At 44.1% G+C, this 12,234-nt stretch overlaps 1 protein-coding gene across 18 annotated transcripts in view; it reads right to left on the bottom strand.

The window, feature by feature from the left end:
* The window catches only part of rg (A kinase anchor protein rugose), a 152,771-nt gene that overhangs the window by 34,127 nt on the left and 106,410 nt on the right, over positions 1–12,234 (bottom strand). For all 18 annotated transcript variants that reach the window (XM_070282270.1, XM_070282272.1, XM_070282291.1 and 15 more), the window contains one exon: positions 380–506. In XM_070282270.1, the coding sequence (XP_070138371.1) occupies positions 380–506 (127 nt within the window). The remainder of the gene's footprint in view (positions 1–379; positions 507–12,234) is intronic.

Here is a 12,234-nt window from a genome sequence, read left to right as displayed (position 1 = left end):
TCAGTGCTGCTGACAAGCGTGAAATTAATCGAAAGGCAATTCAACGGACCAAGCCAGACGAAAACCGAAGAGCAAACCCCGAATCCGCTTCAAAAACCAAAGCCAAACAATAGTGCAATTTTTTTTGGGGGAGATCCATTGTCTCTGGAAGAGGAGAAGGTTTTTTGGAGGATATAGTACTATATATTTGATAGGATATAGTACCTGAACTATAAGGGATTAAGCAGAATTCTAGAAAACTAAGAAAGGCTGAAGGCTTTTGAATTATTTTAAAATACCTCCTAACTCTTTAGCCCCTTTAAAAAATACTCCCCATTTTTTTATCCTTTTAAAATTTAATATTTTAATAATATCCTTAAATTTTATATTGAAAACTCACCTGCCACAACCGTTTCCGAGCGCTGCAGGCGCACAAGGACATGCTCGATGAGGCCGACATCTGTGCAGGCCTGCAGGTTGCGAACGCTTTTGCGCAGGATGGCAATGAACACGCTCCAGATCTCCGCCTGCAAAGGACACCAAAGATACAATATATATTTTTAATAAAATTATTTACGAAAGACCATCTAGATGAAATGAGAAATCAAAGCCATAAGAGGTATTCAGAGCCCCCTTCAGAAGGGTCTGAAGGATCTCTTCTCGCAAACACAACCAAGTTGGCAAACAACAAAAAAAAAAAAAGGAAAAAAGAATGCAAGGCACTTATCTGCTACTTTCTCTTTGCTTTCTCTCAAGTGTGTGTGTGTGTGTGTGTGTGCGAGGGTGTGAGTGTGTGCGAGTGCCTAATGTAAACAGTCATTGAAATAAAGTAAAATAATGGAAAGTAATGGCAAAATAATCGCAAGCCAACTCAGACTTTTCCTTCGCATCTCTTGTATTCTTCCTTGCTCGGTTTTTTTTTTTTCCATTCAGCATTATTGCCTCAATTCTGTAGAAGGAACAAAAACAAAGCGTTTGACGGTTCTTTATGATTATTGCTTTTGGCACACACACAGACCCACACAGACATTGGGGTATAGCTACTTTCACAGGATACAGATACACTTAATGGCACTGAGAAGATTGCACATTGATTGGCCATTGCAGAGAAAATATATATATTTCGATAATGAGAAACCCGAAGTCAGCGGAGGATTTTTCTTGAGATTTTGGCTTTAAATGAAATGTATATGTAAGCCAACAAAAAAAAAACAATTATGGCTTTGGAGATATTTAAGTTTTAGTCAATTTTTCTTTCTATGCATTTTTTATCAGCTGACTGGCTCGTTTAACGCTTCATTTCCTTGGTTTTTCTTTATGGTCGTTACTTTCATTGCGTTTTTCTCCCAAAGACTGCTACATTTGATAAACTTTATATATTTTTTTATATTTATTCTTTTTGCTTCTAATGTACTGATGTACCTGAGGAATCAGCTAGGATTCATAACCGCTTCACCTGGAAACAAGAGCCTGGCTCGCGTATTGCTTTGACTTTTGGCCAAAAGGACTGTTTGTTTGGCCATCGAATTGAAGTTTTCTTTAAGCAACCATCTCGATTTAAAGTTCATATCACATTTAATAATTTAACTTTGTTACTTTTTAGGCCATTTAATATGCCTGCTGGCACAAATATTACAAGAGAGGCAAAACAAACGTTGATTTGACGCCATTGGGTTTTGTTTTTCCAACATTATTTCTTAATAAGCGCCAAGCTGGCCAAGCTGGGATTTTCCAGCTTCGGATGCTTTTCTTTACTTATTTTTTTTTTTATTTTTTATGCACGGCAACAAATCCCCTCAAACAATTTGTTCTTCATTGAAGAAAAAGAAAAGAAAAGAGACGACAAGATGAAGATAAAGAAAAAATTAAATAATAAGAGTAGAAACTTCAGTCAGATTTTATTACGTAATTGGGTAGCAATTTCTTCATGGCGGCGGCAACAACAGGCCCAAAGTTGCCACAGCCACTGAGCACAAATTAAATTTGGCCTTTTCTATGCCACGTCCCCGCCGCCATCCAGCCTCTGGGCTCTTGGCCACCCTCTGTTATCTTTTAGCTGCTTTTTTTTATCGCTTTCTTCTGCCGCCCCCCTTAAGTATGCTACAGAAATGAGCCGACTTGCCGAGATTTTCTCCTTCGACTTTTTGTTTTTCCTGTTTTTTTTTTTCCCGTTTGTTGTACTTTTTTTTTACTGCGAAACGCAATGGAGCATTTGGCTTGTTGCTTTCTGGCCAGGTTAAATTGAGCATCGCCTGTCCAGCGCCGTCCGAGGGAGGTCAGAGGTCGTAGGTCGGAGGTCGGAGCGAAAGAAAATTAAAAATTAAGTGCAAAGTTGGTCGGGATTTTCTCGAATTTATGCAATTGGGAAAGTTTAATTGCCCAAAACTGAGCACTAACCGAATGAAGAAAGTTTTCTTTCTCTGTAAGGACTTCCCTGCAGTGCTGGTGTGTATATGTGTGTGTGTGTGTGTGTGATAGCATGTGATATCCTTCAACGGCAAGCTGCAATTTATTTGCAATTTACGACACTCTCTTTTTTTTGTTTTTCACTCATTTTCCACTTTATCAGCGATTTGTGTCCGCACACCCCCTCCCCCCACCATCCACCACCCGCCACTGTTGCCATTTCATCTGGCATCTGTTGTCTCTGTCTCTGCTCCTTGCTGCAGTCAAATCGTTTCGTTTCAATAGAATTTCAATAAATTTATCAACGTGTCGCCCGCTGAGCTGTCCTTTTCCAACTCCTTGGCTCCCCTTTCCTCACCCCTATTGCCATTTCACATCCTGCATTTCCTTTTTCCCTCCTCGTCCTCGTCCCCATCCTTGTTCTTGGTCCTTTTTTGCCATTTGCATCCCAGTCGTCTGCGATTTTTCCTTCTGGCCCCGTCGAGCAGAAACGGCCAATCGGTCGTATACGTTATATCGCATATACTTTATCAGGCGACAGCGCATCGTTTGCATGCCTGCAGTGCCTGATTCGTCCTTTTTTTTTTGCCATCCACCACCCATTGCCGTCACCCATTACCCATCCTTGCCGCTGTTGACTCCTTTGCCCCCGTCAGACTGACGCTTCGTTACCCCTATTCAATTTCAACACCCGCCCGGCTGTATCTTTATGTCATCTTTTTAGTGCCGAGCTGCAATCTTCTTCCTTTTCCTCAATCTCCTTCTTGTCTTCTTGGGCAATGCGCTTATGTGCTTCCTTCCTGCCCCACCCACTGGGCTGGAGTCTGCACTGAGAATAATAGTTTTGTTTTTCCAAAGTAGGAGGTAGAACAGGGCGTATACTTAATATTTGGGAGAACAGTGGGATATTAAGTATACGCACTGTTGAAGTCCTGAAGACAACTATTACTCATTGTATCTCAATGAAAGCTTTATATATTCTGCATTTCAACAGCGCTTTTTTTTTTTTGGTGTACGTGCCGCCATCTCAAGAGTCCCCCCCCCTCCCCCTTTTGCAAATCTGCTGCGGCTCTAGCGGAAATTTATTATTGACAGCATCTGCCGCTGCAATGCAAACAACTGAGCAAGGAGTTTGCCAACCAACTTGGGAGAGCCTGGAAAATAAGGGAAAAACCGGCAAGGACGAGGGGGGCCAGAGGGCTAGACGGCTAGAGGGTCAGGAAGGAGTAGATAGGAAAAACGGGTAATGCCACGCACATGGAAAATGCCGGAGTCGGCAATTTTGCGGGCTAAGTAGCGTGTGCCTGGCCCTCTTCGGGGTCCTGCGATTCCACCTCCAAGGAGGTCCTGCCGGAGACGGCAAAGACACTGCCGCTGCTGGGGGCCTGCTATTGACATTTTGCCTTTGCTTTGCTTTGTGCCAGTGATTCTGATGTGCATAACATTGACACAAAGTGCAATCAGGAAGGAGGAGTGTCCTTTGCCCAAAACTGGCGAAAAAAGTGAAGAAAAAATTATTTAAAAAAAAAAAACAATCTAGCTTATGTAGTTTATTAAAAATACTACAATTTCAGATTAATTCTCAGAAAAAACTAACCAAACAAATGTGATTATTTGTTTAATTAAACTTTCACAGAAGTGGAGAGAACAGGACTCAGTGGCTCGGTAACTTGTTTATTAAATATTCATAAATTGAAATTGACAAACAAACAAATAAACAACAATATGAATTTGCATTTACAAACTAGGATTGAGCAGGACACTCGTCCGGGAATCTGAAATCTGAAATCAGGATACTGCCGGGCGCATGAATTATTAAAGGACCTTTTTGAAATGTTTTCAGCAAAACGACTGTGACAGCTTTTGTCGGGTTGGCTGCCACTGACAGACACAAGTGCCACACAGAGAGTCTATATTTCTTAGCTCTGGCGGCTGCGATGCATTTGAACTCCGACTTCTTGACCTTTGACCTCCGCTCCTCCTTGGTTAATTATTCCGACCAAAAGTCCTCCATTTCAATTCTAATTTCGGACACATTCTAATTTATTTAATTAATTCCGGGCCGGCCCACGAGGGCCTCCAAATGTTTTTAATGACAAGTCTGATGTATATTTTTTCGCCTTTTCTTTCTTTGTTTGTTTATCTTAATTATTTATTTTGCTGTTTTATATTCTCCACCCTTTTTTGTCGGTTTTTTGTGGTCACTTCCCCTTCTATCTTTTTTTTTTATAAATTTCCGAAATTAAAAGTTTCTGCTGGGAAATGGAGGGAAGCATCGAGTTCGATGAGGCGTTCCTGTAATGGCCTTTAACCCTTTTTTCCGGTGGGGCCAGGAGAGGGCAGGGGGCTGTGAAAAAAACAAGCCACTAACAAGTTAATTGAGAGCAATTTTCAGTTTTCTCATCGTTGAATCACAACAAAAAAAAAAAAGAAGGGATGGCTGGGTAGCCTGGGTCTGTAATTAAGAAACTGATGCCGGGCGGGTCCTTCGGCCTTGGTCCTGGCACGTTGGTCCTGCTCGGTGGCCCATTAAGGTGTCGCCGACTCAAGAATTGAAAGTGAGCTGCGAAAAACTCACTCGAGCATTTAAAGTCGCCCCTCAAATGCTTAAGTAAACCCCCCGAAAGGGTGGCAGGACGTGGGGTCGAGGTTCAGTTGTAAAAAAATGAATTATGTCAACCTTTTGAAGCTGTCAAGTGCCGCAAATTGAATTATTCACAAAAGAAAAGGTGTCGCCGGATCCCAGCTCCCTCTTTCACTTTTTTTTTTAAGGATTTCTTTCACTTGAAAGCACTTTCCTCGCGGAGAGCCAACTGTCGAGTCGAGTATTGTGATACTTCCATGGCTCTAGTCCTCTAAAGGAGTCTCTATTAATTCTCATGCAAATGGCGTCTTGCAGGACCTTCCCACCCCTCCTTAAAATGGAGTCTTTGTCTGCCCAGAAAATGCAAAAACTGATTCGAATTTGAATCTGAATCAAAATCAGATGCGTGTCCCCAGCGAGGCCAATGGAAATCGCATTAAAATTTTCCGCTGAAACAAGAGAAAAGTTTTAAAGCCTAGGGCTGGGCAGGAGCTGGTCTGGGGCTGTGCTGGAGCTGGTCTGGGGCTGGGCCGGAGGGGGTCAGGTGTGGGCTAGTCATGTCAAACATGAAATTCAATTGTGTTTTCCAGGGAAAGAGTGAAAAAAAAAGAAGAAAACCCGAGCCGGCCAGCCGAGGGTTAAAAGCGGAAGCTCTGCATTTGCGGAAAACTTTCACGTTGACATTTCCATAATAATTTTCTTTTCATTCGCCGCCACTTTTTTCCTTCCCTCCCCCGCTCTTTAAACTTTTTTTTCTTCCTGCCACTTTCTGTGATTTTATTTGGCATTTCTTTATATTTTATTTGCTATTTTTTAAGGATTTTTTTTCGCCTTTTTTTGGGGGTTTTCTTTTTTTATTTTTTTTTGTTGAAAGCCGCAGAAAGTTTGCATTGCTTTTGACGCACGACTGAGCGAACGGAAGTGCGGGGCAGAGGGGGCGTGGAAGTGCTTGGCGAAAGGGGTTGCCTGAACCCCACCACTGACCCCTTTTACTCACACAAGCACACTCTGTCACACCAACACACTCGCCGAATGGGAAAAAAGAAAGCCTTGCTCTCGGCTGTTGCCTTTTTGCATATTGATGAGTTGTTGTTCGAAGCAGAAATCTGTGGGATCTGCTCGGGGAAAATGGAAAATCTGGAAAAAATCTGAAAAACCGAAAACTGAAATCTGAAATCTGAAATCTAAGTTGGAAAAGGGGGTGCTGCGACGACGACGACGACGATGGGGATAGCGCCCGAGGGCCACGCAACGCGTGTCAAAATTGAATGACAAAACTCATGTGTGTGGCATTAGTGCCACGCCTTGCCGCCACCCCACCTCTCGATGTGGGCGGGGGGGGGGGAGGTTGACACATGTGCCTGCTCGGCTAAGCCCACAAGCCAAAAATGCAAAGCAGCTGGGAAAGTATTCTAAACAGTTTTTCAACAGCGACCGCTAAATCCAGACAACCTCTGGCATACCACGCCCCCATTTAATGCTCACCCACCCACCGCCCCACTGATCAGCCACGCCCCCTCGTACGCTGGCATGCTCGTGTGTTTGTCCTTAGGCCTTAAGAATATAAAATACAGAGAGCAAAAGGCAAAAAGCAGCAACTTTATACATTTTTCATGGCCATTTCCTGGCAGGGAAATAAAAAGGCCGAAAGCACAACAGAGACTAAAAAATAAAAAATAGAAATGAAAACAAATGGAAAACGGCCAGGAGCCGGATGAAAATAAAATAACAAAAAAAAAAAATATTCATTTTAATTGTTAAGAAAAATGAAATAATGAGCTTTAAGGCGAGAGCCTTGAACGAAATCCACTTTCGACATCGCCTCTCGTTTAATGTCCTTTTAATTTCAATTGAAATTAAGTTGGCAGTTCGGTTTGATTGGCTGGGCAGGACTTCTATTGCCTATATGCTTTGTGCATCCTGGAATCCTGACGGCCCAAGTCAAGCCAAAGTCCCCCACCCCACCCCCCCCTCTACCGACCGTACTTAAAATGCTATTAACTCAAGCGAGAAGCAAAGGCGAAAAAAAAAAAAAAAAATTGGGAAAACTTGTGCGGCTTTTGGGCTTTTCGGGCCTCGCTATTTCGGACCATTTCACCGCCAAGCTCTTTGGTAATTCTATTTTTCCGCCAGAGAGGCGATCACGGAGGGGAGGGGGAGGACGAGCAGTCTACTTAAAAATACATTTACACTTTAATGACGACCGCGTCGTCCTGGCCAGGACCAGGACCAGGGACCAGCAGGCCGACCCTGGGAGCAGTCGACGCAAAAACAAATCAAAAAGAAATTAAATGACCTTTTCACATGGCAGACAATTCTTTAAAACTCAACGGGTGGCCCCAGGGCCAGGACACCGCCGTGGGTGGGTCGGTGGGTGGTTGGCTTGGTTGGCTTGGCTTAGGAGTCCAATGGCATCCAGAGGGGTCTCAGGTTCAGGTTCGAGTTCGGGTTCGGTCTCCGGTTCGGGTCATTTCAATGTGTTTGACTGTCGATGTCCTGGCCAGTGCCGTTGTCCTTTTACGTGACGAGTGATGCCAATACCAACAACAACAACAACAACAACAAGAAACATGAAAAAATAGCCAAAGGAAGGAATCCCAAAGGCGAGGGATCCTCGAGGGGGATTGATGGGCAAAAAACTAGAAGGCATTCCAAAAACTCTTTTGAAAGCAGACAAGGAATTTTGCGAGAGCTTGCAAAAGTATTTAATTTAAAAAAAAAAAAAACTTTTTAAATCGAATGTTTTCACATATTTTCTTTAAAGTTTAAAAAAAAGGAGTGCCCTCGCAGACAGAGATTTAAAAAAAAAGTGAAGAGAGAAGCATAGCGGCAGCGACACAAATGTAATAAAGGGGCGGCATCAAAAGGCCAAAAACACACACAAAAGGCAGCGTTGCCAATACAAATGCCAGGTCCTGGCTAATGTTGAACCCATTTCAAAGTGTGTCCTTCCTGGCGATCTCTCTCCTTCTGCCAGCCAGCTGCCTGGCTGCCTCCTGCCTGCCAATCCGGCAATCCTTGCTCTGTCCGCCGTAAAACTTTTGTTATTCTTGTGTGCATTTCAATTCGATTCCCCCACGTATCTCGCCCTCTCACTCACCCGCCCGCCATCTGTCTCTTTCGCTCTGTATGCCCGCCTCCAATCGGGGCAATCACAATTCATATTTAATGGCGAGTTCGATTCGAGTCCTGGCCCCTGTGCCGCTGTGCAGTGGCTTTTCCATTCAGGGCCTTGACTCTCCTGACTTTCTGGCGGCCGGCTTGCATTTCAATTCGCTTTTCGAGTGTGACCAGAGTCCCAAATGCATCGTAAGTATAATGGAGCAATCACAAAATTAATGTGGGACCAGCTGGCGACGGAGTCTCATCAGCCAATAACCACAAAACGAGCGGAATAATGGCCAGGACAATGCAGTCGTATAATGTGACACTTTTGAGAATACACAGTGTGACCAAGGCGGCATGTGAAGCACAGTGAAGGCTTTGGAATGGAAAAACTCCAAATTAATAACTCCAACAAGAGCCAATTAATTTTAGAATAGAAAGGAATGCGAAACCACTAGTACTTGGCGCAAAAACATAATCAGCTTATGCTCATTGCTTGGCATTATGGAATTGAAGTACACAACGAAATACACAGCCACACTGGCAAACGGAAAACAGAATCAGTTGCAGGAGTGGGAGGAAGGAAATGGCCAACACCCCTGGGTGGCTGGATAGCGAATAGAAATGGAAAACTTATAAAATATCTGCGAGGAATACAAATTCAATTCATGAATAAATTTCATGTATAGCCCTCGGCTGCTTTCTATTTTATGTATTTTATGGCATGTGCTCTTGTTGATGCCGTCTCTGTGCCCGTAGTGGCTGCTAAGCAACCGGGGGCACAGTACCATAAAAATGGGAGGCTGCCGGAACAGCACCAGGATCTGCATACATCTGGCCGACTTTGGCTATCGGGTATGGCCCTCGGTAGCTGATGATTTACCAACACACTCCAGATAATTACGGCGCGGTCTAGACTTTAAAACTACGGCCTGCCTTCCTGCCTGCCCCCCTGCCCCGCCCTTGGCTGCCGCAAAAAGTTGCCAGCCAACTGGCAACGGAATCGGAATCGGAATAGAAATCGCTGGCACTGCCACTGCCACTGCCAACATAATCACAAGCTAATCCTCCGTGTAACTTTGCTGGGCAGTCACAGAAACGAAAAGTTGGGGTGGAAGGGAGCTCGGAGCCCTGAGCCCGGTGCCCGGTGCCCGGATCCCGGAGCTCTGTTCGAATGTAGATAAGCGGCCCTAAGCCAAAGATACAACTTTCAGATACTTTGCGAGCTGAAATGTTGCGATGGCTTCGCACTCGCTCAAAAAAAAAGGCATCAGCCAAAGCTTAAAAATGTTTCATTTTTATCGCCCCAGCTCAGAGATACATGAGGGAATCTCGTTCTAGTGGGGCTTCCCGAAGCCCCGAGACCACACTTTGAAACAAGGTGTCTGAGAGCTTCTGAGTGTACATGATACCCGATACTTTGGATGTCTGAGGTAATAATACAAATAATATTCTCATAGTTTGAATTAATAAACACCTTTTCTCAAATATGAACAAAAAAGAGAACAACTCTGTGGGCTGTGGAGTAGTATTATTATCATTGAATCAGCTTTGATTTCAAAGGACCTCCTGCCCTGGTCAGCGCCAGGACATTGTTTGCAGCTTTAACAACGTTATTTACAGCTGTTGCCAAACCAAAAAGGACAAAAAGAGAAAGCCCGGAATGGAAATGGAAATGGAAAGAGATGGAAACGGAAAAGGCAAATTCAAAGGGCGATATGCGGGGGGCGGTGAAGGAAAGGAGCGGAAACCAATTCGACGAAAGGTGAAAGGTGTTCGTCTGTTGATTCCCACCTTTGAATCAACGGGGGTCCTGCGGCGGTCCTGGCCCATTTCCCCTCCTCTATAACCCACTCCCTCTGTATGTGTGTTCTTGGATCCTTTTTAGCTTCTTTTCTTTCTCACCGTTTTTTATTATTTTTTTTTTTTTTTGGTTTTTGGTTTTATTTGCGTTTCTGGTTCCTGGGCGAGAAGAAGAGGCGACCGTGGCAAGAGTTACGCAAATTGCTGAGCTGGCAGAGGCTGTAAAATTTTATTGAGCATACACACAGGCGGCGGAGCACGACAAATATGCGGTGGTCTGGTCCATGGGCGGGTTAACGGCGGCCTCCTGCCAGCAGGTTACTGGTAGGCCGCATTACGGCCTTAATTTCAAAAAGAAGCTTTGATTTAAAGGACCCGTCTCGATAGCCCCCGCACCCGATGAATTTATTGTCAGGAATAAAATGTTATGGACCCTTTGGCAGGGCACGGGCACGGGCACGGACATGGAGTTCGGGGTCAAAAGGAGCAGGAACACCTGCCCATCCTGCCAGGAGGACAAGGACTAAAACAGTTATTTGCACTTGCCCGGGCTACGTGCCGAATCAATTGAATGCCGGCTGAACACAAAATGGTGGGTGGTGGGTGGTGGAAGGTGCCAGAATCGTCGGAAGGACTCACTGTTATGCGACACACGAGTGCCCACTGTACTCGAACATAAATCAAAGGCGCGACACTTTATCCTTTGTATGCAAAATGCTTCCCCACCGCCACAAGATGTGGCGGAAAATCGAAAATCTCCAAAGCAGAGTCTTCAAGCTTTTCAAATACTCTTCCCTGCCCTTTCTTTTATTTTTTTAAATTTTAATAAAATCATTCAGGTAATTGTTTTGTCTTCAAGTGACTCTAATAAAAACTCTGACAAATTCTAAACATATCCTGGAATATTTACAAGAGGCCGGAGCATCCCTTTTTTTTTGGGGGGGGGGGAATGGCACATAAAATTGCTGTAAAGTTGGTGGTGTGGCGAAGGCTCACACACCTGCCTCGCATGCCAAATGAAGTAAAAGATCTCTGCCTCTGGCTGGCGGTGATGCATATTTGATGCTTGTTTTACATATGCCAACAATTTCGGAGACACATGCTACACACCATGCCCCATCCATTGCCACAGCCACCCAGGACTCAGGACTCACCCACACTGCCAGAATTTGTCAGTGACAATTTTCATTAATTTAAAAAGCCAAATAAATTGTGAAGCCTCAAGAACCGCAACATCTAAGCCAAGCAGGCGGCAACTGACGCATATCATTAAAGAGTAGTTACTGAGTGGGTGGTTTTCCGGGTGGGTGGTGTCCTTGTAGCATGGTGGGTGGGCTGGGCGACTGTGTAATGTAGGATTCTCTCAAATGGATCGCTTGTTTGTTACGCACACAGCCCGGGCGGAAACCCCAGAGCAAGCAGAGCCGCCAGAAACCACCGAAACCACACAGGAGCACCACCAACGCACTTATGAGGAGGAGTTGTGTGCTGAATAATGGCACGACAAGGTAAATAAATGTATAATAGTTACTTGACGATGTCGGATTTAAGGGCTTCAACAGTCTGAGTTTGGCGCCCAACGGGGGGCCTTCTATAATCATAATATTTTTCAGTTTTATTCTTCAACTATTTCGCATAACCCTTTCAGGTATCTTGTTGTGGGTCAATGAACCAATGCAGCTAAAAATAAAAAATACTCATAAAGTGGAAACTTTGTTGCGATTTTTGCAGCAACTCCTCCGACTTCCGATGTCTGCGCCTTCGCACTTTGGATGACACACAACCCACTCACTCACTGGCACACCCTGGAGGGAGCACTTCCTGTCAGCACACACACTGGCACGAGTACGAGTGTGTATTTAAAAAAAAAAGGAAAAAGCTTACACATGAAAAGTTACTGGGAGATCCTTTCGCCAGCAGTCATGCTAATAATTTGATGGCACAAGCGAGCGAACAGCGACAACGTCAGGTGTAAAATATTGTTAAGCACAAACACTGGCACAGAGCCACCCTAACACCCACACACACCCACTGACTTTTACACCCACTCAGGCACAACCATTGGGGTACAGAAGTGTTACAAAAATAGGTGTTTTAGAGGATAAGTAGGTTTTGAACTTGAACTACTAGCAGAGTCTAAATATTAGCTTCAAAACTTTTTAAAAAATTAAACCATTATTTAAATATTAATATTACCTAATTTTTAATATTTTCTCCTTCCTTCGAACTAATTACTTAACCACCACTGTGCATATTCATATGCAAATCAGGAAGACGAAAAAAAGCACCGTGAAAACCAGCAGTTAAAAGGGGAAAACCCAGGAAAATGTGAAAACACGTTTGTGGAGGGGGCTGGG

This window comes from Drosophila bipectinata, chromosome XL, assembly GCF_030179905.1.
Source record: "Drosophila bipectinata strain 14024-0381.07 chromosome XL, DbipHiC1v2, whole genome shotgun sequence".
Classification (NCBI taxonomy): domain Eukaryota; kingdom Metazoa; phylum Arthropoda; class Insecta; order Diptera; family Drosophilidae; genus Drosophila; species Drosophila bipectinata.
This window is presented reverse-complemented; position numbering and strand designations above follow the sequence as displayed.